The sequence below is a fragment of the Prunus persica genome, chromosome G1 (genome assembly GCF_000346465.2).
Source record: "Prunus persica cultivar Lovell chromosome G1, Prunus_persica_NCBIv2, whole genome shotgun sequence".
NCBI lineage: Eukaryota > Viridiplantae > Streptophyta > Magnoliopsida > Rosales > Rosaceae > Prunus > Prunus persica.
The window spans coordinates 8,685,728-8,712,887 of record NC_034009.1 but is presented as its reverse complement, the minus strand read 5'-3'; the positions used below and the strand labels follow the sequence as shown (position 1 = coordinate 8,712,887).

Genomic DNA, 27,160 nt, shown 5'->3' with positions numbered 1-27,160 from the left:
TGTTAGTTTTGGATGTGCTCTTTGCAACTGCTTAGCCCTTAGGTGACTTCTTTTGTGAATTTTATCTCACTTGATCAAAGATTTCTTAGCCAGGTTAGCTTGTCTAGCTTTTGGTTCAGAATAAATTGCTGATAATTTTCTTTGATAACGGATTCCCTCTTACTGATTAATTCAAAACCCCTTTTCCTATAGCTTTTGGTTTTGGGTGAATTTTATATATGTGATGTGGTGAAAATGTGTAGGGCATTTTAGTAATCAAATTAATTTGGATTCTGATTCATGAAAATTAGTAAACAATAACAATGGGAATCAACCCCATTCCTTTACTAATTTCGTATGTTTAGTAAACAGCTTAATGGGAATGATTCTTCCCATACCGATTCAGTAGTTCCCCGATTCCTAAATTATCTGATTCCTTACTTTCTCCATTACTGATACGTAAACATGCCCTTAACACGTGTCTATGAGCATAACTATGGTTCTACAAATGCAAAATAAAAAGTTAACTATAATTATGCCTATGTACACATATTAAATGTTGAGCAAAAATATTTCTTTCAAAAAATATCCGAAATATATGGCCGAAGAAATAGGTTTATCCCAATATATCGGCTAATATTTTCATCTTGCATTCATTAGTATATGTTACCTTTTTTTATTTTTACTTTAGACCTAAACTTGGGATATTTTATTCTTTTTCTAATTTAATTCTCAATTGCGGGGATAGCTCAGTTGGGAGAGCGTCAGACTGAAGATCTGAAGGTCAGGTGTTCGATCCACCTTCACCGCACTCTTTCTCCATTTTATTTCATTTTCTTTTATTGACGAGAACCTACAAGCTTTTTTATATGCTGCTGGACCTGTGCCTTGCCTTGCCTCCCCTATATGTGAATAGTTTGCTCTGGGTTCAGTGCAATTCCAACCTCAATAACATATACAAACCACGTTATACAAATCCATGAAAACTCACCATCGATCTAAGAACAAACCCTAATTGAGAATCCCAACGCTGAAACATAATTCACTGCTGCTCCTTGGTTTCTTTCACTCTTTTTCAACTTGTGGATCCCATAACAGCTGTCTAAAGCATCAAAAGCTGTCCTAATTAATGGAGCAAATCCCGGCTACCTGTTTCACTCTGTTCACACACTACCTCTTCATTTCTTTCACTCATACAAAACATTCCATGCCAATTGCCACAGTAACTAATTTTCAAATCTTCACAAAAAAAATAATGTGGAGCCACTCTCAGTCAAAACGACTCATCACCCTCCTCAGCCTCCTCCTCCACTTCCTCCCCGCCCTAACCCTCTCCCCGTGCCGCACCACCTGCGGCCCCATCCCCGTAAACTATCCCTTCGGCCTCGACGACGGCTGCGGCGCGCCGCAGTTCCGTGGCATGCTCAACTGCTCCACCGACCTCTTCTTCACCACCCCATCCGGCAACTACAAAGTCCAGTCTATCGACTACGACAAGAAAAACCTCGTCGTTTACGACCCCGCCATGTCAACCTGCTCCATCCTCCAACCCCACCACGACTTCCTCTTGACCCCTATCCAGTCAGCCATAATCCCACCGACCTCGGACACCGTCTTCGCCCTCCTCAACTGCTCCGTCGACTCCCCTGTCCTCAACCACTACAAGTCCCTCTGCTTCAACTTCTCCGGCCACTCCTGCGACGAGCTTTACAACTCATGCACCGCGTTTCGGCTTTTTCGGTTGGGCATGGGGTTAAGCAACGGGACTAATAGTACTGGTAGTACTAATTTTGTTCCGCCGTGCTGTTTTACGGGGTATGATACTGTGAAGTTCATGAGCATGAATATTTTGGATTGTACGCATTATACTAGCGTGACTAATACGGATCGGTTGAGAGGTTTGGGACCGTTGGATTGGATTTATGGGATTAAGTTGAGCTTTGCGGTTCCGGATACTGGGTGTGAGAGATGTGCTCAGTCCGGTGGGACTTGTGGGTTTGATACTGAGACTCAAGTGTCTCTCTGCCTCTGCTCTACTTTCACCAATTCTACTAGAGAATGTGGTAAGAAAATTAAACTATTTATTTATTTATTTTATTTAATATAAGCTATACTAGAGATGAAGTTTTCTCACACACACTTCTAAAGTGACATGGAGATTCGAATTTGAGACCACTAATCTGTATGTCAATAACTTTTTCACCTAGACTATACCCCTTTGAGAAGAAAATCAAACTTTTATAAATTTTGACAATGTTACACAAGAAATGTTACATTAATGCAAATGATTATAACTATCTCAGGTCATTTTTGTTTCATTAATTGCTTCAATTATACTTGTTTCTTCCGGTACATAACTTCAAATTGGGTTATTTATGTTTTTTTTTTATATTTCAGCTGCAGGCAGTGATACGGCAGAAGGAAGTCATTGCGCTCCCGCGATACTCTTTCAAGCATTCTTTGTGATTATGGGGGCATTGTTAATCTGTTTGCATGATTTTTATCTTTCTTTTATTTGAGATTATTCTACTTCTAGGAGCATTTTTGTTTTCTTTTTTTTCCATTCGCATGATGCTGATCATGACCCTTTTGAAGTTTGTTGTTGACAATGTAAAGCACTGATTGCGTTTTAGTGACACGATCGGCTGGAAGCAAAAGCTACTTTTGCAGTGTACAATATTGCACCATCTCCATCAAATCTCTAAATTTTGATTCTATGCAAGCAAACTCGTCTCATTTTTCTAACCAGCTCTAATTTTTAATTTTTAATTTTTTTACTTTTACGAACCAAATACAAGAGATAGAACCTCATTTTATAGTGAAAGTCTTATCTAAGGCCCTTAAATGAGGTTCTATCTCTTAATCGTGGAATAAATTAATCAATTTGATCTAACAACTTACTAATTTGATTCGACGGCTAAAAAATAGAGTCTTATTTATGGACTTTAGATAAGACCCTCACTATAGAATTCTTGCCATCTATATTGCAAACCGTTTAGTCCACTGGGTGAGGGGCCCCAACAAGAACATGATGCTCGGTTTCACAGGCCCACGAACTCAATCTATAATTTGAAAAGATGCTTTTCTTGAAGGAGTTTCTAAAGGCACACATCAATTTGGTGCACCCAACCTTCAAAGGGAAATTTTGAAACTACTCCCAAGTTTGTTCCTGAGGATTAACCAAAAATAATAAGAACAAGAAAAGAAAAAAATTAAGTACACCAACTAATTTTTATTGTCAATTCACCCTTTACCGTCTAAATCAACAACATGTCATCTAATAATTCGTCAAATTATTATAAAAAATTTTTTTTGAAAAAACTCAAAGAAAAAGAGGGTTTTCTTCTCCTCCCATTCCCCCATGACCACCACCCTCCACTCCCAGACCAATCTCCCACGCCCATACCCTTCCCCAAGGGCGGTCCTACGTCTATGCTAATATGGGCTATAGCCCGTGCAACGCGATATTTTATGATCCAATATTAATACTCAGCCCACCAAAGCATACCTTCACACACTCCATCCCAGTGATCCCACCTAAAGAAAATATTTTTTTCTTTTTTCTTTAGTTAACTAATCTCACAAGTGTGATAGTAAATAAAATAAAAACTAACCCCACATTAATATTTATTACTCAGCCTTTTTCATAAAACACACATCCTAGAGAACATCCTTTACCCTTTTAAAAAAAAAAAAAAAATTATATTTACCTTTTCTAGTGTACATAAAGTGTCAATTCATTTTATTTTTTCTTATAATTTTTGGCTACTTCTTTTCATTTTTATTTTCCAAGTTGGCTTGGATGGATTAAAATGGTTCAGTTTTTTTTCTTCTTCTTCTTTTGTAATGGATAATAAATGCTTTCAATTCTTTTACTTTCACAGAGAAGTTTATCATGTAATTACTAATTGACCTTAAAATTCATATTTCAATGAAATTTACTTATACTGTCAAATTTTATAAGTTTGTATATAAGATAAATTTAAACCACCCTATTTTTAAATCTTAAGTCTATCCCTACCCTCCCCCATTCCCCTCCTTTTGTTTTTTCGTTTTCTTCTCCTCCCATTTCCCCATATGACCACCCTCCTCCACCCTCAGACTAATCCTCCAGATCAATCAGATCCCTCCCCCATCCCTTTTTTTGTTACCCCCACTGCACAGACCCCTCCCCCTCTTCCTTTATATATTTCATTTTTACCTTTGATTCTCCCTCCCCTTAGTCACCTTTCCTTTCTTGCATAATCATACAACACAAAAAATCTCTCTCTCTCTCTCTCTCTCTCTCTCTCTCTCTCTCTCAAAAATGATTTTTTTTTTAAATTTTAAATTTCATATTATTTTATTATTTTAAAATCTAAAGTGACCAATTTTCTCTCATATTTAATAGAAAATTGGATGAAATGTTGAGATTTAGACGGTAGGGGGCAAATTGGCAATAAAAATTAGTTTGTGTACTTAATTTTCCAACAAAAAAGTTGAGGGTGCAAATTGAAAGTAGCGTACAAGTTCAGGTGATAAATCGACAATTAACCTTAATAATTAATGACTCTCAAAATTGTGCTTCAGGGAATAATTAAAATCTTGACATGAAATTTCTTTAGCCATTTTGACATCAACAAAAACTTATATAGTGTGCTTTACAGAATTTGTTGTTGGTTTATTATTGTTCTTTGTTTCTACCGGGCTTTTATTCCTCCTCTTTGCCAAAAAAGTAAATAAAAAATATATATTTTCCAAATGCATTGCCTTCAGCAAGTCCAGTGTATAATTGGACATTTTCCAATGAAGTTTTCCTCACATTTCATGAGTCTTATCATCCTAGAGACAACAATCAGCACGTAATTATAAAACTGCTATCCTAATTACAAACCCCATCATGAGCATTCTATTATAATTGTAAATGTCCCACTTCAACCCGCTCCACTAATCCACTTTTCTCTTTTAATCATTAATTTCCATGCACGTTATCGATGTTTGAATTCAAATTCCCAGCCCTTAAAACTCTTTTTCTTTAATCACCATTTCGGCAACAGATGCATCATTGCAGTGGCATCATTCTTACACTTTTTATGTTAAAAACAATCCTCAAGATTCTTTTTCAATGCACATTAATTCAATATTTGCATAAACTAATTAGGGTATTCAAATTCGGGTTTAATTAGCTATTTATTGAACTTGAGTTCGGTTCAAGCTTAGGCTATGCTTACTTATTAAGGTATCCTTAAGCTTAATTTGTATATATATATATATATACAGAGAGTTTCCATTGAGGGATCCCTCAAGGGACACCTCTTGTAGGCCCCACTCCGGATTGTATTTCACTAATCCAAATTGTCTATTTTATAGATACTCATTCAAAGATCATCTCTACAAAAAAATCACTTGAATCCGATATCATTTGACCACTCAATTGAATTATTGAAATTTTAGCATTTTCTTGAAGCATCGTGTTCATTGATTTTGTAAGACATAATTGGATGTCGAAACGGTTTCCGATTTATCTAATTTTTTGTAAGGATGATCTATGAATGAAGACCTAAAAAATAGATGGTTTGGATCATTGGGAAAAAAATTGTAGGGTACCCTAAAGGGCATCCCTCAAATAAAATTATTTGAGGGATCCCTCAATAGAAGGGGACTGTATATATATATATATATATATTTTTTTTTTTAAAACAAGCGATAACTATAGGGGAGGGGGGTTTCGCACACATACACACGCAACTAAGATGCCATGGGGATTTCAACCAAAAAAAAAAGAAGATGTCATGGGAATTTGAATATGAGACCTTTAATATGCAAATCAAAGTCCTTTTCCACTGGATTAGACTCCGTTGGCTTGTAGATATAACATAGTTAAAATTATCGTCGTGTAATGAAACACCATCTCATTCACTTTTTATTTTTGATTTCTTCTTTTGATGTTGTATAAATCTTTCTAGAGTTACTGATAATTTTCCTTGCCTTTATTATCATTTGGACCTTGCGAATTGAACTTTTGAGTCATGAATTTGTTAACTTTGAGTTAGGAATAAAATGATCAGTTTAGTTACTAAGCCATAAGATACGTCCACGAGTTTAACACTACAAAACTTGGTAATGTGAGTATAAATTAAGCAAGTTGGGTTATGATATAACCCAAAACGACATCACTCCGGAAGGCGTCGTATAGAATTTCAATGTACATGTGGGGTCAATTTAAAAATGCAAAGAGTGCAGGAGCGTCCCCGCTAACAATTCAAGTTGAAAAAACGGGCGGGCCTGTTATCACTGAGCTCTACCATTCAAACTTCCCAACAGTCTGACACTTTCCACTCAAATCTCAACGCACCTCTCTCATTCCCCACAGCCAAAGCAAACCACAATTTCACCTAAAACGTCATCGTTTTCTTCTTCTTCTTCCTCCCATGGATTGAATTATGGATTCAAAACTCTGTTTCTAATTCGGGAACAAAAGCAACAGTCTATTTGTTTTACTCAACCTCCGAGCTCACCATGTCGAAAGAGAGCTCAACTGTTCGATTCCCGGCTCGAAACGTTTCGAGGAGCTCACAATCCGAACCGAACGAGAACGAGTTCGAAGCCTCGTCGAACCCAATCCATTTTCCTCCTCCTAGAACACCTCTAAACAGCATAGCAGATCCAGCTCAGCTGCAAAAGGAGCTTCACGAACTCGATTTCGATTCACAACCGAAGTTTGAAGCAATTCGATCTGGTCGGTATTCTTTATCGGATAGAAAACTTGAAGCCCCGGACAGAGCTGGAAATGGCGGTCTCAGCTATGGAACTCCTAGGGTTTCAGGTCGCGGAGGGAAGGCGCACTCGGAGCCAAACTCAGCGCAAAGCACTCCGGCGAGGAACGGCTCGAGAGCTTCGATTGGTGGAGCAATTTGTACAGGAAGCAAAGCTCCGCAGTACAATGGAGGCAGAGCAGGGAGTTGTTCTAGAATCTCCCGGGAGATTTCGGTGGTGAATTCCGAGGTTTTAACTCAGGTTCCGCATTTCGAGCTTGCCGAAGATTCATCGTTCTGGACTGATCACAATGTGCAGGTTCGGGGACTAATTCTGCTTTGGTAAATGTTGAATATAATAGATTTTTGTGGATTTGATTGGTTTGATTGGTTTTGAGTTCAGGTGCTGATTCGAATTCGGCCATTGAGTAATATAGAGAGGGCTTCGCAAGGGCACGGTGGGTGTTTGAAGCAGGAAAGCGCCAAGACTTTGGTGTGGCATGGTCATCCTGAAACCAGATTCACATTTGATCATATTGCATGCGAGACAATATCACAGGTTTGGTTTTAATATATGGTTATGAAAAAAAGAACATGATTATACAGTATTATTAGATTACGTAGAAAAATGGAGAGATAGACCTAATTTTTATTTTATTGGGTTGTATGAAACCATATTAAGCTCAATTGAGTGGAAGCTCATTTTGGTGTCTTGCTTGAGTTTGCTGCAGGAAAAGCTGTTCAAAGTTGCTGGGTTGCCCATGGTGGAGAATTGCTTGTCTGGTTATAATAGCTGCATGTTTGCTTACGGTCAGGTACTTTTTCCGAGAAGTTAAATAGTTTGGTGTGTGGTGTGGTTTTCATGTTTTTTGGTTAGCAAGTTACAGTCTAAGTTGTTTATTTGCAGACGGGCAGTGGCAAAACGTACACAATGATGGGTGAAATATATGAGGTTGAAGGGCAGCTCAATGAAGATTGTGGGATTACTCCACGCATTTTCGAATATTTGTTTAAGAGGATCAGAGTGGTGCGCTGTTCACATTATTGATATCTTTCACGACTACGCCTCTGAATTGAATCAATATAGTCTTCTGGGCAATTCTTTTCTTTTAATTGGATGTCTTACTATAATTCATATGTGCAGGAAGAGGAGAGCAGGACGGAGGAACAGTTGAAGTACAGCTGCAAATGTTCCTTTCTTGAGATTTACAATGAGCAGATAACAGATCTCTTGGAGCCTTCATCAACTAATCTACAAGTAATTGATACCTTTTTAAATGTTCATGCTGGATGCTCCACTTAAACATTGTTCTTTTGAGCATTAAGTAAATCTTACTTCCCTATTGTAGCTCAGGGAGGACCTGAAGAAAGGGGTACATGTTGAAAACCTTACAGAATATAATGTGAGGGATGTTAATGATGTTGTCAAGCTTCTGTTACAGGTGGTACTTTATGATAAAATTTATCTTACCTACATTTAATTACATATTAGGGTGTGAATATGATTTCTATATATTTATTTTCTTAGGGTGCTTCAAACAGAAAAATGGCGGCAACACACATGAACAGTGAGAGCAGCCGGTCCCACAGTGTTTTCACTTGTATCATTGAAAGCCGTTGGGAAAAAGATTCCATGACCCATTTTAGGTTTGCAAGGTTGAACTTAGTAGATTTAGCTGGTTCGGAAAGGTAACTACCATCTTTATATCCCACATTTTTTTCGGTTTTAATTTTTGTTCAAGGCCTATGCGCTAACTTGCTTATTAATTTAGGCAGAAAAGCTCTGGTGCAGAGGGAGATCGTTTGAAAGAAGCAGCAAATATTAACAAATCATTATCAACTCTTGGGTAATTATTTTGAAACTTGTTTCAAATGCCAATTTGTTGATTAGTGTTGTTTCTAGAAATACATATAAGAACTGATCCATTTGCACCTGGTTGCATTAAACTTATATGCCCTTAGTGCCAGTCAGATTTGAGTTTGGTTTTTCAGTTGGTTGACCTGTATTACTCTGTGGTTTTAGGTTGGTGATAATGTCTTTAGTTGATTTAGCACATGGGAAACATAGACATGTTCCTTATAGAGATTCAAGACTTACGTTTCTGCTTCAGGTTAGACACCAAAAGCTCTGGAGCCCAAGAGATTTCATGAAACTTCATAATAATGTGCATTCTTGCGCTTTTAGTGCATGTTAATACAGAACTTACTTGGCCTACAAATTTGGGATGCAGGATTCTCTGGGTGGGAACTCAAAAACAACTATAATTGCCAATGTCAGCCCATCTATTTGGTTTGTGTTGATTCTTTCCTAGTTCTAGATTAGTTTCTGTTTTTTTTTCTTTTCTATTTATTTCCTTAAACTGACCTTTGCTTTCCTTGTAGTTCTGCAAATGAGACACTCAGCACTTTGAAGTTTGCCCAGCGTGCCAAACTTATCCAGAACAATGTACTTACCTGGTACACTGACGCGCACACACACACGTGCTCACATTTTCTTCTTAGTTGTTTACTTAATTTTCCATCTTTTTCCAGGCTAAAGTGAATGAAGATGCTTCAGGTGACATAACTGCACTTCAGCAACAAATCCAACAACTAAAGGCATGGGATATATTTGCATGCTTGTGAAAGTTTTACCTTTGACATTTCCTAGATGGTAGTACTAAAGCATTTTTCGAACCCTTACAGGGCCAGTTGTCCTTCCTAATGAAGCACCATAATATCTCATGGTCTTCATCAAGTGGCGTGCCAAGTACTGAAGAACCTAGATTCAATAAGTTGCCTGAGGAATACGATGACTCTCGGGAAGATAAAATGCCAACTGATAATCTTAAGTTACCAAGTATCAGAAACAAGAAGGTATTTTGATTTTCCACAAAAAAAATCATTTCCTCCACCTTAGAAATTGCATGATGCAATTATGGTAACAAGTTCTAATACAAACTTAACAGATGAAATGCATGGATACCATCTTAGTTGGTGCTTTAAGGAGGGAAAAGATGGCAGACAGTGCAGTCCAGAAGTTGGTGGCTGAAATTGAAGACATGAACCGCTTGGTGTGTATTGTTACAAGAAGTAGTTATTTAGTTTCCCCTATCTATAAAGTTCTTGATTATTTTATAATTCTTAATTGCATAAATAGCACCATGTTAAGTGGTTTATTTTTGCTGTGGCATTTCTGTAGGTTTGCCAAAGTGAGGAGGATGCTGGACATGCTAAAATGATGCTAAGGTTTCGTGAGGAAAAAATTAAACGACTTGAATTGTTGACGGATGGAATGCTGTCGGCTGAGAAGTATCTCATGGAGGAGAACAAGGCTTTACTTGAAGAGATTCAGCTGCTGCAAGCAAGATTTGAAAGCAATCCAGAATTGACCAGATATTCTGTGGAGAACTGTAGACTTCTCGAGCAACTTAAATTGTAAACTCCACATGGTTCAATGTTGTAGATGATTGCTCTTTTCCCCCTTTCTGGATGCCATTGCCTCATTTTGTATTCTTCATGCCAGGTACCAAAAGTTTTATGAACATGGAGAGAGAGAAACATTGCTAGCTGAAGTATCAGAACTACGCAATCAGGTCCATAAAAGTCTCCCCCTCCTCCTTCCTAAACTGTCTCATGCACTCTAAGGTGGCTATCTAAAGCATGTTTCATGTGCAGCTTCTGGATATACTTCAAGGAAAACTTCCATTCTCAACAGAAAATGAAAATCAGGTCGGAAAGCACTTTTTGGTTAGTTATGTTACGTGTTACACGTAAATTTTTTCCTATAAAAATGATACATCTCCCCTTCTAGGGACCTCCAAATCTTAATGTGCGTATTTTCAAGAGTGCAGAATAGTGATACCATCAAGGAATTGGAAGATTGCAGGAACATGAATTCTAAATTGATCAGGTATTTTTTTCTTTAACAATATACACTTACGCATGTTTTATTAGTTACTGCAACAAACTGCCCTCAAATTTGTATTAGTTATACTGGGGCTGGCATATGACAGTGCATTTATTAGCTGCTTTATTTTCTTTTAAGTTTACTAGTTTATGTACACTCCTTGAATTTGCACTTTAGTCCCACTCTTTTTCCCTGGATACCAAACAACCTGGGGCCCAGAGGAGTATCTCACCTGTTATTCCTCCACATGATAAAATATGGATGATGTCAGTAATTGATAGCCATATATGTGGACATTCTATCCATAATTTACCGTGTTGCATCGCCATTGCTGTAGTGAGCTGTGGCGAAGGCCATTGTGTTTGACTAATTACTTTTTTATGCTATTAATACAATTTAAACCTGATCATCATATTGAGTATGTGACGGCAAATTTCTTGCATTGTTTGGGTTAGAGTTGACAACTCCCATGTTGCTTATTTATGATTTTATGTCTGCAGGGAAGTAGATGAACTACAACTAGAATTGCAAAAGTATATGAACTCCAGTCAAGCTGCCTCCGGTTCTGTAAGTATAACTAATAAACTACCTAGCATTGCTTAAACAATTTTGTAAGCTTTGTCTGTAGTTTATTAACAATCTTTATATACGCTCAGGTAAGAGATTCTTTCTCCAAGGATACTGAGGAATTCAGGCAATCAGATAAGTATTCGATGGTAAGTGAATATATCATGCTGTTTCCTGCCTAATGTCCAATTAATTTACAGAGGTGAACATCATTTAAAAACTGGAATTCTTTTCAATTGTACATATTTTTGTTCCTCGTTGCTGTATCCCAGTTCATTTTCTGTGCATTTAAAGTGAAGCTGATTCATGTTTTTGACGTATGCCATGAAATCACGTTGTGTTGCACTGTCCAAGCTAATTCATGGAGAAGTTACCACTTCCATTCTTGCATACTTCATTTTACTAAAAAGAAAACAGAAAAGATCCATGGAAGAGGGAAAAAATTTGTACCAGACAGAAACCAACTAGTTTTAAATAGATTCAAGCTTTACATAGACATCATGTACTGTTCTTTTCCTTATTTTTTTAATCAAATCTACAATTGGCCATCACTTTGCAGGTTGAAACCCTATCTATGGGGAGTGACTCTGGAGATGAAACGGCATCTTACTCCCAGGTAGATGATGGGGTTGTACAGAATAATGTGATTCATGTTGACCAAAATGCTGGTGATGATACTAAAAAAACAGTAAATGGATGCTAGATTGTTGCAGGTTCATTTAATAACTATTTTACATCACATGCAGGAGGAATGCTGCAGAGGCATGTACATATCAAGCAACAACGACAAAATAGAAATCCAATCAGAGGTGAAACATGAACGTTGTTATCTGAAATCAGGTGATTTACATAAGGAAAATAAATGTATTATGGAGATCAGTGAAGACGTTGAGAGGAAGGCTTTGCAAGCTAAATTGGACAAAATGGTTAAGGACCTGGAGGAGGTCAGATTACTCAATAGCCACTTTCAAGAGGATCGGTTATTACAGTTGTCTCACCAGAAACAGACTGAAATAGTCTGTGAACAGGTTGAGATGGAGACAGCAAACACAATTCTGCATTTACAGGAAGAGGTTGCTGCCCTTCAGTTTGAACTTGATGAGAGATTACACTGCATGATTCAGGAAAATAAGGTACTGAAAAACACCATTGCAGCTAAAGAGGATGAGATAAGGTCACTGAGTGTGGAGTGGGAAAAGGCAACCTTTGAACTAACAAGATTCCTCCTAGATGGTTCTAGATCCCTTAAAAATGCCTCCAGCCAAATAGAAAGTATTGCTTGTTCATTTCCTCAAGCTAATGTTTGTATTAGTGAAGATGTCCAGAGGGCTGCCAAAGTTTGCATGGAAAAGGAAGAAACAATTGAACTACTACAAAAGAGTTTGGAAGATGCGCAAAAAATGGTAACAGAAATGGGACAGAAGTTAAGTTCCTTGAAGGGAGCAGCAATTGCTTTAAGTGAACTCCAACATCTGGATAATGATGAAACCAAAGAGGAAATTTCCTTCTGCATGCGGTTGGATGAGCAGACCAACATGGTAGAGATGCTAGAGAGGAAACTTATATTCAAGGAAATTCAGGTCAAAGAAGCAGAAAATTGTGCCAATGCTGCATTCCTTGTAATAAAATGGCTTACGGATCAGAAGGCGACAGATAAAACAGAGAGAAACATTCCCATCTCAATACTAGGTACACCAGCCGGAATGGCCAGCCAGAAAAGTTCTGACACAAAAGTAAATGCTTTAGGACAAGAAGATGTCATTACTGAACTTGAGTTGGCCAGGTTAGGAATATTGGAGTCTGAGAATGCTATCGAAGCATTTTATGCAGATACAGAAATGCACATAGTGGCCCTTGAGACCAACATCAGTGAAGTTTCTGATGAATACAAGGAGTTGGTACAAAACTTGGTAAGTGAACTTCGTGAAATGAGGAAGAAATATATGGAGTTAAGAGAGCATTCCAAAGTTTCTCAGTTTTGTACAGTTGAGTCGCTATCATTAGAAGCACACAAGTATCTGAAGTCCAAAGATATTTATCACATGATTCTTGAAATAAAAAATGAGCTCACTGTAGCAAATGGTAGATTGAAAATTACTGAAGATTTCATTTACACAAAAGCAAATGTGTATGATTGCCCTTCAGCAGACAAAAGTTTAGAAGATGAAGATGAATGGAGTACTGATAGTACTACGTCAAGCTGTGATTCTTCAACCGAAAGTTTTGCTTCTGGAAACAAATTGTGGGCATTAGAAGGGCAAACGGGGGACCTGAAAGTTAAAGAAGGCTCGGTACTTCAGTCTGCTGATCAAGATCCAGAAGAGTCAAAGTGGGTCTTAAAAACTTTCACGGACTCTAAAGGAGCAACATTCTGCCTGAAAAAGGAATTAGAGATGGCACTTGATGCTTTCAACAAACTATATGTTAGGCTAGCCACACTCATTAGCGAGTTGGACATTGGAGGTTGTTCTCAACCAGCAGGTATATTCTTTACTGAGTATCTTACACTTTTAACGATCAGAAACATAATTTGATCAAGGGACTTAATCAGCTCATATTATATGCAGGGCTGAAACAACTTGTTCCATTGTTTGAGTCAGGGACGGAGAGTTCTTATGGTTGTCATGCTACAAAAAAGGTACAACAAATTTTTTCTCAAATCATCCAATTCTTGCATTGTAAATTTGTGAGGCAACTGTATGTTAGAAAGGATTAATAGTAGCACTGTCATAATCAATCTTTTCTAAATAAGAGACTAAGTCAGCTAAATCACCGTTCTTATACTTTGTGTAACACTTTTGTGATGTGCAGGTAGTTTCTGATCAGAAGAGTGATTTTGCTAGTAGCTTCTTAACCAAATTTGAAGAAGCGCATGCAACAGTAAAAGAAGCTGATGTTATGTTAAATGCCTTGATGGAAGCAAATGAAAATGCAAAAGAATTGACTGGTCTGTGGAAGCAAACTGGTGAGGAACTGATGTTAGAGAAAGCAAGCTTTATTGAAGAAGTTGAACATCTCAAAAATTCAGTACGTTTGAAAGAAAGAGAGAATGAACTACTGCAGGATCAATCTCGTTATAATTTGGTGGAGATAGCAAAATCATTGTCTTTGCTTGAAGAGTGTTTTATGCAATTAAAAAGTGAAGTGGAGGACAGGTTCAAAGTATTATATGCTGACACTTTTTCTATGGGAAGGGAGATACACTGCTTCATTAGCAAATCAAGATCATTACTAGAAGAAATATGCGCTGAGACATTGGAGAAACAATTTGCCATATTTGTCCTTCATCAGTGTCTCACAGGAGAGCTGATCCACAAAATACCATGCTTTAACGTTGGAAGTGGTTTCCGCTCCAGCCAACAGCAAGAAGGCCTTTCAATTACAAACAAACAGCAAAAAATGTGGTCAAGTTGTGAGGATGACATTGCACTTACTAGTAACATCTCCAAAGACGATAATGATCAAAGTGGAGTCACAAATTTGAAAGCTGGTGAGCTCAGTTTGTCCCGTGATAGTTTGATGCACGAGAATTTATCACTGAAGGAAGAACTGCAACGGAAAGATGCTCTACTGGAGGGCTTGCATTTTGATTTTAGAATGTTGCAGGAATCAGCATCCAACACAATGGATATAAAGGATGAAACTGAAAAGCTGATAAAATCTTTGAGCCAAATTCAGAATGAACTAAAAATAAAAACATGCCAGCTTGATGACATGCTGTTTCAACATAAAAAGCTCGAGGATCATCTTACTGATACTGAAAGGGCTCTGCTTTTATCAAATTCTAATCTTGAGCAGGCCAAAGATACAATCAATACTCTTTCAGAGCAAAATTTTGAGTTGAAAGTGCTTCTAAATGATCTCTATCTCAAAAATTCTGAAGCCAATGAACAACTGGAAGAGCAGAAGGAAGTGGTGAAAGGTTTGGAAAAAGAAATTCTTCATTTGACTTCTTCAATGGAAACAAAATTACTCTGTCAAGTTGAAGGTATCGGGGATGAGTTGAGAAGGGTCATCAGCGAGAGAGACGGACTTCTTGAAGAAGTTGCGTCCCTGAATGATAAACTTGAGATGGCATATGCAATATCCGATGAACATGAGGCTATCTCTATTGAAGCTCGCCAGGTATGTTCTTCAGGTTTTTTTTTGCTTTTTTTGTTCATTTGATAGCATAGTTATGATTACAGGTGGATTTCTCTTATTTTGTACTAATGTTTATAGGAATCTGAGGCAAGTAAGATGTATGCCGAACAAAAGGAAGAGGAGGTTAAAATATTAGAACGCTCTGTTGAGGAGCTTGAATGTACCATCAATGTACTGGAAAAGAAGGTTAGCTCCCTCGGCGTTTTGTCTCTGTATTTAACACATGAACATCAATGGAGTGCCAGTATCAATATTCTCGCTGTTTTACAATCAAATTTCTTACATGCAAACATTTGGCCAAGTATGCCTTTTATTGGTAAGCGAGGGATTAGAGCGGTTATTGATGTCTTTTGGCTATTGGTTTCAATTCCCAAAATTGTTCCTTCTCTTAGGTATATGAGATGAATGATGAGGTAGAAAGGCATCGGTTGATCAGAGATGCACTAGAGCTGGAGCTACAAGCTTTAAGACACAGACTGTTAACAGTTGAAAATTTCAGTGAAAATGTGGACTCAGAAAACATGAATTCTGAACAAGCTGAAAATCTGATTTCTAGGTATCGCTTGCTTTCTCATATAAATTCTATTTTTCTGCTTTTAATTTACCTTAAATTTAAAGAAATAATTTTGATACAGGCAACTGCAGAGTAGGCTACTGGAACTTCATGAGGCTCATAATAAGATAAAGCTTCTTGAAGAGGAAAGAGCAGAACAGGATAAAGAGGTGAGATCCTGTCTTGCTGGTGGTTTTTATTTTTTATTTTTTATGTTAGTTGTCTTTTTCGACAATGTACCTTAAATTATCTTGTATTTATGTCTTCTAAGAACTAAAGTTTGAAAATTTGTGCATAAATCTTGAAGATCAAACAATGCAAAGAATACATCTCTGAACTCGTGTTGCATGCTGAAGCCCAGACTTCACAGTACCAACAGAAGGTACATATACTAGAATTACTATCACCATTCGATAGATCCTTAAACATTTTTTATGCTATTATTAATACTGAAATAGCTGAACTTTTGTTGGTGGAAAAAGGGAAAGAAGGGTTCGGAATAATTTTGTTAATCGTGAATGGATATATGCATAATTGTAAATGATCTAAATCTTGACATTGCACAACCTTTTGAACAGTACAAGACTCTTGAGGCCATGGTTTGTGAAGTAAAAGCAGATAAGACAGATTCAGCATCAACAGCTGCGGCATTAGAAAAATCTGAGAGGAGCTCAATCAGGACAAGGGGCTCCAGCTCACCATTCAGATGCATTTCAAGTTTGGTTCAGCAGATGAATACGGAGAAGGATCAGGAATTGTCTATAGCCAGGCATCGCATTGAGGAACTAGAGGCACTTGCAGCCAGTCGGCAGAAGGAGGTTAAGTGCCCTTTTTGCTTAGTTTCCGTTCTCGAATGCTTTTGTAGAAACAATTGTTAAACATTACAAGAGTATTTGATTTTATTGAAACTTGCTCTCAGGTATGTTTGCTGAACACTAGGGTGGCTGCAGCAGAAAGCATGACACATGATGTCATTCGGGATCTACTTGGTGTCAAATTGGACATGACCAACTATGCAGTAAGTTTCAGACCGTCACTTTCAAGCATGACAATTGCATAGCCACAATTCTCATTTGTTTCACTTCTTTTGGTATCATCTAGAACTTGATAGAGCAGTACCAGGTTCAAAAGTTAGTAGAAGAGGCTCATCAGCAAACAGAAGAATTCCAAGAAAAGGTTCTTACCGCTGATTTTCTTTTTATTTGAATATTTGTCTCCCCTTTTTTCTGTTTTCTGTGGACCTAACTTATTGGTCTTGGCATCATTTTAGGAGCAAGAAATTCTCAACTTAAGGAAGCAGATAACTGATCTAATGGGGGAAAGACAGAGGTTAGACACTTGCCATCACATCTTTTTATCCAATTTGATTTTGTTTCCTTGTGATTACAATTTATGCAACCTCCAAAAATAAAACTTATAATTGATCCAATTGCCGTACAATTGATCTTTTAACAGCAATAAAAAAACAATCAATCAGCAAGCAATAAGCTAAAAATTAGTTCCGTAGACGAAATTGTAATAAAAAAAAAGTGGGAAAATTGTGGAAAAAGAGAGGATATTGTCCAATTCACAAATAAGTTTCATTTCCTTACGCAAAGTGCACACATTTGGTATATTTTATGACTACGAACTCATGTCACTATGTTCATAATTTTTTCTTTTAAATTTTGTTACTGTAGTTGCATATCCGAAATAAATAAAAAGGAAGGGGATATAGCGGCAGCCCAGATGACTCTGCAACAACTCCAAGACAGGGATCAGTTGCTTTCTGCACAGAACGAGATGTTGAAGGTGGATAAGACCAATTTAAAGAGGAGAGTGGCGGAACTGGATGAAATGGTAAAAACAATTCTTGGAACACCAACAATACACCAGCCAATTCAACATCCACATACATCCAAGCCCAAGGCATGTTTTCTGTTTGTTTCCACGAGAATTTGGGTTTTTCACCACGCTGGTAACTTTTTTAATTTTTTTAAAACTTGTGTTTCTTGATCAAGCAGAATAATAGCTCGTTGAAATTGCATGAAATTGATTTCACCAAGAGGCTGGAACAATCTGAGAAGCATTTTTCTCGAGTGAATGGTGAACTTGCTCAGTACTTCAAATCTGCAGGTGGCGGTGGCGGTCATCCACGTGACAAACGCGTGTCGCGTTAGAAACAGATTTATATATTATAGGTGAGTGATTTTTTTGTGAATGGATGGTGCATGAAAAGATTGAACTCAAACATTCTTCATTTTGGTAATTCATAAAATTGACCCACAGGACAGGAAGCAGAAGATTTAAGTCTGGATGGAGTCAAATGCTTGTGCAAAATTCCTATTGTCTGGCATTATTTTGATGTCTATAAAGTACATAGTTTGGATGATTCGCGGGTTCAACTCTTGTGTTTTTGTGTTGGTGGATATCAAAACAGAACATTCTTTCTTTTTCTTTTTTTTTTCTTTTTTTTTTTCTGGTGGTCGGGAAACAGAACATTCTTTAAAAATAATATTTGTGAATATAATTATCAGATAAATATTTTAAACAGTTGATTCTATTTTGCAGATAATTACGAAGTGTTACGCAAGCCCTTTGTCAAATAGTTTTGTTGCTTTACACTCGTGTCACTCGTGTATGTATATTTTGTGGTGCTATTTATCACGTGTGAAAAAACATTACGCAAACTGTCAATTAGTTCGATATTTTGATGTGGAAAAAACAAAATAAATATGAAGCTGCTAGTGGTCAATTGATAAAAGAAACCTGAGGTAACTGTAACTAAACTTTTGTCAACTGTTGTCAAATTTTGAACATGAGCTGCCCCGCCATTTCATTACCCTATGAACTACGTCAGATAAAATTTGTACTGGTTAAGTCGAAGAAAAAGGAGAGAATCTGAGCCATATACAATTCTGCCTTTCCCCCTTTTCTCCTCCCTTTCTGTTGTGTTCTTGACGAAGTAAAAATCATGGCGGATGTTTACTTACAGGCAAAAATATTATGGGTAGCTTTGCTTCCATAAAATTACTTGACATGGTGTAAAGTTGATCATTGACCTTCGGTGAGTGCAAGCAGAACCTCATCTAACACTCTTTCGTCGGAACTTTCAATTTGGTTGGATGCAGGGCTCTCCCCATCAGCCATCTGGTTGATAACACAATAGGCGTGAATGATCGAATAATAAACTATGCAATTGCACATAAAGCAAATGAAAGAACAATGATCGAATATTTTTTATTTTCTTTCCAAACAATCGAGTTTGGAGAACTTATTCCTGAAAACCAGCTTTTTTAGCAAGACCTGTTCCCCCACATTTTGACTTTTGAAGATTTATCTTATACTTACAGCAACATGAAAAATACTCATGGTAGTTTATGTTGAAGAAAAAACAGATGCAAATTTATTCTTTTGATAAATGCAAATAGAATGAAATATTACCTTCAGCTTTTCAAACTTTGAAAGTAGCCTCATATATTGTTCACGCGCTTCAGGCTGACGAGCCATGGACCTTACCCTTGAAAGAGCTTTCTCAACTCCAGCATATTTCTGCTTCCGCCCGACACTAAGAAATTCGTAGTCATCGTTTTTCTTGACCTCCGAGGATACATCTTCAATAGCTTTTTCCACCCGAAATCCTCGCAAACCAGCTCCTTTTCGCCTCCAACGCAGTATTACTTTTTCCAATATACCAACAGACCACACAACCTTTTTGTAATTCTTCCGAACCTGATGTCCCCTCACATGAGCCTAAAGGTGATAAGCAGAATCAATACTTCAGATGAGGTACACCCCAAGTCCCAATTTATTTTTAAAATATTAAAATGGTCAGAGTTTGAAAAAAAATAATAATAACAAAGTTATCGATAACATGTGCAAGGAGGTACCTGAATTTTAACAATACGGTCACGTATCTTCAAAAAATCTTTTCTTCCCTTCCATCCACGATAGTTTTGTTGGATCTTCAAAGCTGCTGCAACATGGAGATAATCTTCATAGTGAGCAAACTTTTGGACTCTCTTCAAGGAACGACGTGCAATTAGGTCATGAGACTGAACTTCAGAAACATCAGTTCCGCTCTTAGTTAACTGTCTCTGACGGAATGAACGAGTCCGGAAAGCTTCTTGAATTAGAGCAGCCGCATGAGCTGATTTCCTAACAGCTGCCATAGAGCTTTTGAGAGAGTATTGCTCATCGACTACCACATCAGCAGTCTCAATGGCCTTCTCAGCAGCAATCGTTGCAGCAACATTGTTCACTATGTTCTCATTCATGGTCAACGTCTCTAGGTGACTGGTTAAATCTGCTTCGGCCAAATATCCAGCAATCCCTTTATGCCCTCTGCTCGAGGCTAGATCAGCAGCAGTTTGTCCACCAGGAAATGCTGACGTTGGGTCCTCGACTGCACCTGGCGCGGCACCCAATCTAAGTAACGCGATGACAGTTTCCTCTCTAGAAATGGAGAATTTGAAGTTAAAACTAATCCCCAAATACAAAAATACAACCGACAATAATATTGAACATAAAAAAGAGAAGAATCTATAAGAGCAACTATACCTTCCAAAATATGATGCCCAGTGAAGCCCTGTTCTTCCGCGAGCATCTCTGAAATTGGGACTAATGCCAGAAGCAATTATTGGACCCATGGCCCACTCATAACCAAGAGCAGCAGTCAAATGTAGAACACCTTGGCCTTCATTATCCAGAACATGAGGTCCTTTGCCTCCTTCATGAAGTTTACAGACTAGCCATTCACAAAGTCTATCCTTCAACAAATTCTGAATCAAGACATCTCTATGGGTCAAGTGATCACTTTTGCATGGCACAGAAGCCCCATCAATTGTTTCCCAATCACTTTCTCTGTTGTTTCTCATTGAAAATATGGAACTTTTGAGCTTACATTTATCACAATCTAGAGCAGTACATTCCAACCACTTCCTCTCTGAGCCCAAGCTCACGAGTTTTGCTAGACGTATCTGAAAGCGCAATTCATCATGTTTTGAAGTGTTTATAGCTATTCCAATGGGTTTCTCTCGATATTCAAACTCCCTCACCTCACTGCAGGCTAACCTATTTCTGCAGGTCACATAGAATGGAACGCACCCAGGAGCATGTAATGGAGTTTGACATCGAATGACGTTATTAGACAGAACTTCAGCAGAAACTTCTATTTCACCAAACATGCATCCCCACTTAGTCTCAGTGGTATGCTTCTTGCTTCCCAGAAAACTACCAACTATTAAAACCTGAAAAGGGGAGAGAGGAAAAAACTAAGGATCAACATATATTACAACAATAACAAATGTCCATGTATGTGTATATTTATTATTATAATAATAAAGTACGACAAAATACAAACTCTATTAGCTATGTATACATACCTTTGTTTCAGTTTCTGAATAAGCCCAATCCGGCGAAAAATCATGAATAGAAAATAGTTGTTCTTGGGAAAGAGAGGGGCCAAGTGATTCTATATCCAGATGCATATGATGTGATAAACTGGATACTTCCTTATCACCATTCTCTGCATCAAGTGGACTCCAGTAATTGCCGGAGTCAGAAGCCATCAAGGAATCATCACAATCCACCCCAATTTCTTTATCCATCCATCTCCCAAAGCTGTCAAGTTTCTTAAGCTCTACTGATTCGGCATTCTGCACGCCACCATCTCTAGAGTTCTCTTCAACCTGGTTGGAAGAATTGACAACCACTTGAGGATCGGAAAAATCTTGAACCTGAGGGTGAAATACATTAAAGTCATGCTCCTTTGACACCTGCAAGGAGGTCCAAGTACCAGTAAGTAGATTCACACCACAGGAAACCTAACTAAAAAGAACCAAGTAAATAAATTGCATTAGCAAAACAAACTAAAAGAAACAGAATTTTAAACAATCTGATACTTGGGTTTCAAAAGCAACCTAAGAGAGAACATGCAGATTAGTATATAATTTTTCCATGACATATGACAAGTAGACAACTAATGCTTATACGTCACATCAATTACTACATGAAGAAAGAGGGAAAAGCCTGCATGACTGAACTTGTCATCAACTTCAAATACATCCCAAATTGCACAAAATAGCATTCTAAAATGAGTTACCTGATATGAAAATGATCTGTGGAATCAGGAAAAGATACTCCACCTAACCCAGAGTGTGAACTATCGTGGTAGGATTAAATAAACTTTCATAACTTCATTTATTATAAGTTGAAGTTAAATAGGATATCCGAACTGAAATATCAGTATGACTCTGGTCTCCTTTTTTCTTCAAAACATGATAATTTACTGAAGGTTGTAATATCAGCTATCATTTTTTCTTTCAAAAACAAAAACAGGGCATGAAACAGAGAAAAATTCTGGATTACCAAAAAGAGTATTGAAATGAAAATTCACCATTTTTTATAACATTTACTAGAAAATAAAATAAAATAAGAAAGAGAAAATTGGAAAGAAAAAATGCATAGAAAAGTGACTGTAGAAACAGACCTGCGGTTCTCTCTGAGAAGATGCTGTGGCAACCTGGACATCTATGTCAGTGGTCAACTTATCTTTACAAGTTACATTGTTGACTCTACAATCAACATCTAATCTAGCATCTGGTAGCTTATGAGTTATGAAGTCAGCTCTGTTAGGTGCTTCAACAAAAAGGTTTTGGTCATGCATGCTGCGCTCATTTCTTGTTGAGCTATCCATTCCATTCCAGACAGATGAACCAGCACCATGAGCGAATTTAGGTCCATCATACCACGAACTAAGGGGATCCCTGAATGACTCAGGAAATCCTGAAAAGCACCAGAGAGACCTGGTCACATATTTTAATTTTTGAAGACATTATTGCAAAAGACATCAATCACTGAAACAAATACGACTTTTGTATGTGTAAAAAGAAACCATTACTCAATAAAGTCCATCTATTTATTGGGAAAAGGAAAAACAACTAAAATGAGAAGGGAAAAACTGAGAGATGCCAAAACATAAAGAAGCAGAGTATGATCAAATGGATCGTGCAAGTTACTCTTAAAAAGCCAGAGAAGAGTAAAATGTGTTTGGACAACCAAACCAGAATTTGTGAAAATATTTTTACCAAAATTAGAAACTGAATGGAACGGCAGTAGGTCCAGAGGTACTGCGTAAAAGAAGAAAAAAAATAATATTGGACTTAAAAGAAATGTTCAAAACTGTTTCAACGAATTAAACATAAATGAAATGGCATCTGTGGCTATGCATTTTACCTCCAACTTGTGAATGAAGAGAAGCATTATGCAAAACGGAACCAAACATTGATTGGGCAACAGATGAAGTTCCTGCATCTCCCCCAGAATCCACATCCTCAAACTCTGTAGACAATGTTTTTCCATTCCAGTCAACTCTGTTTGGACTTGAAGCAAAAGATGTTTGACCTGTAGGGGCAGGTGAGTTTGCCTGTGCAGAGAAAGGTGCTGAAACACTTTGAGGGCTTGCAACCTGTGACCCTGGATCTGCCAGCAAACAAGGGACACCAGACTGGTACGCCTGCAAAGCATCACAGGACACCATAGAAAGTAAGCATACCATAGACAGTAAAGTTAAATCATTCCACCAAAGACGAAGGAAGGACTGAGAGTATCTGCAACAAACACAAAGAAAAACACAGTACCTCTCCCACATTTCTGTAATGGACAAGAACAATGTGCTGTAAATGCCTGAAAATCAAGAAAAGGAATGAGAAAAGTGAGATGAATATGCAAACAAAGGAAAACAGAAGATACTAATTGCACAAAAAAAATGTTATTGCATTTCTTGAACATAACTGCAACCCAACCCTTCCTCTTCGAAGTGTATACTGAGAACACAGAAATTTAAATATCCTAATTTGCAGCTTCAAACAGACTTTTAGAAAACCATAATCTAGGCTATCAGAGATATTCCACCCAAAGACCGAACTTGGATTTTGCAGGCTTTTTAAATTAAATGTTTAGTCCTCAAGACCAGAAAACTCACATGTCAAGCATCCAATAACTCCGCCGTTGAAAATTCGAATTGTCCTCCCCATGGGCATAGTAACAATGAAGAACGTCTACACTGCCAGCCTACAAAATGTCAAAAACCCAATAGAAAGCTAAATATTAAGCAGTACCAATATAGGCCAATATAATTGAAGTGACTTAATATTACAGAAGAAATTTTCCAATGTACCAAAATGGAAAAGGTCAAATCATAGCTAGTGTTAACAAAGTGCTTAACCATAAAAGATTTGAGCACCAGAAAGACAAATTTAGTGATATTGAAGAAGATATAGGGAGAAGAAACAAAAGAATCTATTTTACATTACAAACCTACCAAAAAACAAATTAAATAAAAAAGAATGTCAAAACATGGGGATAAATGAACCTTAATGGCCATTAGCTGCCAAAGTGGATAGAATCAACAAATTTACCATTTAGGAAACATTTGCAACACCCAGCACTGGATTTCATAAAGTATGCGTGCAAATGTATATTCTATATAAGTTCTCTTTACGTAAAAACTAAAGATGGTCAAGTAATCCAGAATTAATATAGTAAATAGACATTCAATGGTCTAAAGACTCTGAACTGTTGAAAAGCATTAAAATCATAGCATATGACCTTATATGCTCTGCTTACCTTGATCCTTTACATTGACAATCTAGAAAGAGACATCATAAAATTACAATAAGTTCAATTCAGTGCTTACCATTCTTGTACCCACAAAATGAACTATGAAAACTTACAGGCACCTATTGTGATCCATCACTTCTGTGGTATCTGTGTTGCCTGTCAAACTATGACCCCCTAAAGACAGATGATACAGGTACAAAAGACAATAACCAGACAACAACTCAGCTCCATCGCTTAGGACCAACCCCTAAAGGTGTACTTACTAATAATAGATTGAACAGCACACCTTCAACTTTTCATGGGCTTCTTTGACAGTCTTTCCATCCTTTTTCTTCCTCCAGCGGTGACCATCTTTACGAAAATACCGGAGTGCTTTTCGATCAAACAGGAACAAAGAACCAGCTGGCAAAATGAACATTTAGATTCCATTTGCATGTACCAAGGAAGAATGTCAGTGATCCATCTCTGTCAAAAGGATAATAGTGTACTATTGATTTTATAGCTGAAGTAACAAGTGCACGAGTAAACAAACATCATTTTGGACGATTCTGGGCATAGAATGGGAAAAGGATAAACAAATAATTAAGTGATACAATTTAATAAATGACATGTGTTTGTGTGTATATATACCTACAGTATATGCAAATGAGAAACAGAACATATCAGCCCAACTGTTCCACATCTTAACCCATATCAAATAATAATAATTAAACAAATCAATATCCTTTTCATATCAAATATACCACATGTCAAATCATTAAAATTAACCATAGCAATTAGTGAGTACTTTGAACATAATTGTGAATTTCTTGCAGGGAGTTTTGTAACACCTAGCCATCAAGAGAAAATAACGCACATGAGGAAACCCCAGGGGAAAACAAAGAAAGAAAAGTTTCATGCACCAAAAAATAGTTGTTATGGCAATTTCTGTCCCTCATATTCTACAAGTAAATGAAGCTCACCTCCCAAAAATTAATAAACAGACTTCCTACTGAATTAGAAAAATAATTCAATTTAAAGAAAAAGTATAACAGCAAAACTAAAGGAAGATGGAATTAACAAATTCAGACAGAACACACAGTGATCAAGCACATATAATCCAAATGTAGTAATTCAGAATATGCCAAGTACAACCTGGAGGCCTGACGGGTGGATCTGCGGTTAACTCAAAATTCTGAAAGTTGCGAAGTATTTCACAAATTTCAGCTGGCCGGAGCCAACGCTCCTTGGCTTCTTGCAATATCTGGGCAAGGTCTGCCAAATTCCCAAAAGTACCAAAGGTTTAAAGATCTTGAAACTAAAATACACAAAATGAGTACGGGGAAGAATAAAAGTCGGAAAAAATACGTAGACACTTTCAGTATCACAATTTGGTGAAAAAAACAGTAGACGCACCTCAATGCACTTACAATGCATTATGCAATATGGGGCCTAGATTACTTCAGTGTTCAAAATAACATTCCTTTCTAGGATTATTAACTCAGTTAATGCATACAAACTAATTCTTGCATCAACCGGAAACCACCGGCGATAACAAAAGGGAAGTGAGAGTAATACACGCATGCATGAAGTGTTAATCGAATGATCACACAAAATTATTATTTCCATGAAAAAAATATACCATTCTTGGCAAGAAGACTATAACCGAGTGAGAAAACAAAACGAAAATTGAAGAATCCGATTTGAAATCCGAGAAATATAAATATATAAAAAAAGGCATTTGATATGGAAAAGAAAATATATATACAACATACATATATGTGGAATGAGAAGAGGGAGAGAAAGCTGACCTAGTTGCTGAGTGGGGAGGTATTTTCTGGTATCAGCCATGGGCGACCAATGACGACCTCACATAAACCCTAGATTTCATGAGCGAGGGACTGTGATTACCACCAATCCACAGAACAAAACGCAAAAAGCAAAATCCAAGTCCAGGAATTACAAAGATCATCAACAAAATATTCACTGTTCATAAATAAAACGACCATAAAATCGAAAACAATAACCAAAAAGAATGAGAAATGCTTTCAGGCAATCAGTCTCCACAGAGAAAGAGCGAGAGAGCTGGGGAAGGAGGTTTCGGTTGAAGAAACGTACCTTTTAGAGAGAGAGAGAGAGAGAGATAGAGATAGAGAGATGGAGAGAGAGCGAGGGAGGGAGGGGGAGAGAGGGAAAGCGAAGCGTGTGAAAATCACTAGAACGTAAATAAATAAATAATAAAAAAGAATTGATTGAGAGGGATTGAAGTCAATATGCAATTGCTTTGTGTTTACACTGATTCAGCGAAACAGATTCTATTTTATAATCTGACGTGGTACGTCGTCTTCCTTTTATGCCAGCTAAGCTTGCATCGCGTCCTATTTATTTTCATTTTTAATTGGAGCCGAGATTCCTGTTAATTAATTTAATTTTATTTAAGCAGATTAAATTGAAAATCGAATATGCTTTATTTATGGTAACTTTATTTTTCTGGTTTTTTGAGTCTCTGCTCATTGTGATTTTGTTTTTCTGGGTTTTTGAGGAAAATTGAGGAAGTTACCATGAAGATAAGATGCAGTCTTGTCATTTCTGACTCATCTCCCGCTGTTGCTTGATCTTGGTTTGGTCTCATCTAATTAATTGTATGACAAACAATGACTTGATAGTAATTTGATTTGCTTATTAATCACGACTGTTCAAATCACTTTCGAGATT

The 27,160-nt window shown here is 37.2% G+C and overlaps 3 protein-coding genes and 1 non-coding gene across 10 annotated transcripts; 3 read left to right on the top strand and 1 right to left on the bottom strand.

Moving 5' to 3' along the window:
- LOC18792597 lies at positions 668-2,694 on the top strand. Its single transcript, XM_020562262.1, has 2 exons — positions 668-2,042; positions 2,377-2,694. Exons 1-2 carry the CDS (start codon positions 1,109-1,111, stop codon positions 2,496-2,498), a joined length of 1,056 nt encoding a protein of 351 aa, XP_020417851.1. The 5' UTR covers positions 668-1,108; the 3' UTR covers positions 2,499-2,694.
- TRNAF-GAA lies at positions 718-790 on the top strand. The gene has a single exon. It is a non-coding gene; the product is annotated as a tRNA-Phe (tRNA).
- On the top strand, positions 6,265-18,508 carry LOC18791751 (kinesin-like protein KIN-12C). Of its 4 annotated transcripts, none has more exons than XM_020566697.1 (35): positions 6,265-7,032; positions 7,117-7,272; positions 7,445-7,528; positions 7,621-7,740; positions 7,858-7,971; positions 8,063-8,155; positions 8,242-8,402; positions 8,486-8,560; positions 8,737-8,824; positions 8,945-9,003; positions 9,096-9,159; positions 9,246-9,311; positions 9,399-9,569; positions 9,662-9,766; positions 9,895-10,130; positions 10,219-10,288; positions 10,371-10,442; positions 10,547-10,605; positions 11,103-11,169; positions 11,259-11,318; positions 11,729-11,785; positions 11,916-13,650; positions 13,737-13,807; positions 13,981-15,294; positions 15,391-15,498; positions 15,705-15,868; positions 15,948-16,035; positions 16,173-16,247; positions 16,444-16,683; positions 16,785-16,883; positions 16,967-17,041; positions 17,136-17,194; positions 17,545-17,773; positions 17,869-18,045; positions 18,416-18,508. In XM_020566697.1, the coding sequence occupies exons 1-34, from the start codon at positions 6,478-6,480 to the stop codon at positions 18,022-18,024; spliced, it is 6,945 nt and encodes a 2,314-aa protein (XP_020422286.1). In that variant the 5' UTR covers positions 6,265-6,477; the 3' UTR covers positions 18,025-18,045; positions 18,416-18,508. The 4 variants fall into 4 exon arrangements, with proteins under 4 accessions (XP_020422286.1, XP_020422325.1, XP_020422249.1 ...); XM_020566736.1 differs by having other exon boundaries at positions 10,371-10,424; positions 18,134-18,450; XM_020566660.1 differs by having other exon boundaries at positions 18,139-18,450.
- LOC18790164 (calmodulin-binding transcription activator 3) lies at positions 18,620-26,725 on the bottom strand. 4 transcript variants are annotated; one of them, XM_007225296.2, is made up of 13 exons: positions 26,564-26,725; positions 26,257-26,346; positions 25,601-25,720; positions 24,753-24,868; positions 23,829-23,917; positions 23,485-23,530; positions 23,081-23,360; positions 22,335-22,630; positions 21,229-21,621; positions 20,405-21,093; positions 19,735-20,299; positions 19,289-19,597; positions 18,620-18,994 (listed from the first exon to the last, which is right to left on the bottom strand). In XM_007225296.2, the coding sequence occupies exons 2-13, from the start codon at positions 26,294-26,296 to the stop codon at positions 18,899-18,901; spliced, it is 3,039 nt and encodes a 1,012-aa protein (XP_007225358.2). In that variant the 5' UTR covers positions 26,297-26,346; positions 26,564-26,725; the 3' UTR covers positions 18,620-18,898. The 4 variants fall into 4 exon arrangements, with proteins under 4 accessions (XP_007225358.2, XP_020422407.1, XP_020422481.1 ...); XM_020566818.1 differs by having other exon boundaries at positions 26,257-26,325; XM_020566892.1 differs by lacking the exons at positions 25,601-25,720; positions 26,257-26,346; positions 26,564-26,725 and having other exon boundaries at positions 24,730-24,863.

Excerpts from the sequence above, each read along its gene's own strand:
- LOC18791751 (XM_020566697.1), top strand. The coding sequence starts at position 6,478 with ATGTCGAAAGAGAGCTCAACTGTTCGATTCCCGGCTCGAAACGTTTCG. Across the intron at positions 8,561-8,736 it reads AAATCATTATCAACTCTTGG|GTTGGTGATAATGTCTTTAG; the intron begins GTAATTATTTTG and ends CTGTGGTTTTAG. Across the intron at positions 9,312-9,398 it reads AACAAATCCAACAACTAAAG|GGCCAGTTGTCCTTCCTAAT; the intron begins GCATGGGATATA and ends GAACCCTTACAG.
- LOC18792597 (XM_020562262.1), top strand. The coding sequence starts at position 1,109 with ATGGAGCAAATCCCGGCTACCTGTTTCACTCTGTTCACACACTACCTC. Across the intron at positions 2,043-2,376 it reads CAATTCTACTAGAGAATGTG|CTGCAGGCAGTGATACGGCA; the intron begins GTAAGAAAATTA and ends TTTATATTTCAG.
- LOC18790164 (XM_007225296.2), bottom strand. The coding sequence starts at position 26,296 with ATGGCTGATACCAGAAAATACCTCCCCACTCAGCAACTAG. Across the intron at positions 23,531-23,828 it reads AGTTATTGGATGCTTGACAT|GCATTTACAGCACATTGTTC; the intron begins GTGAGTTTTCTG and ends CTTGATTTTCAG. Across the intron at positions 20,300-20,404 it reads TGGGCATCATATTTTGGAAG|AGAGGAAACTGTCATCGCGT; the intron begins GTATAGTTGCTC and ends CTCCATTTCTAG.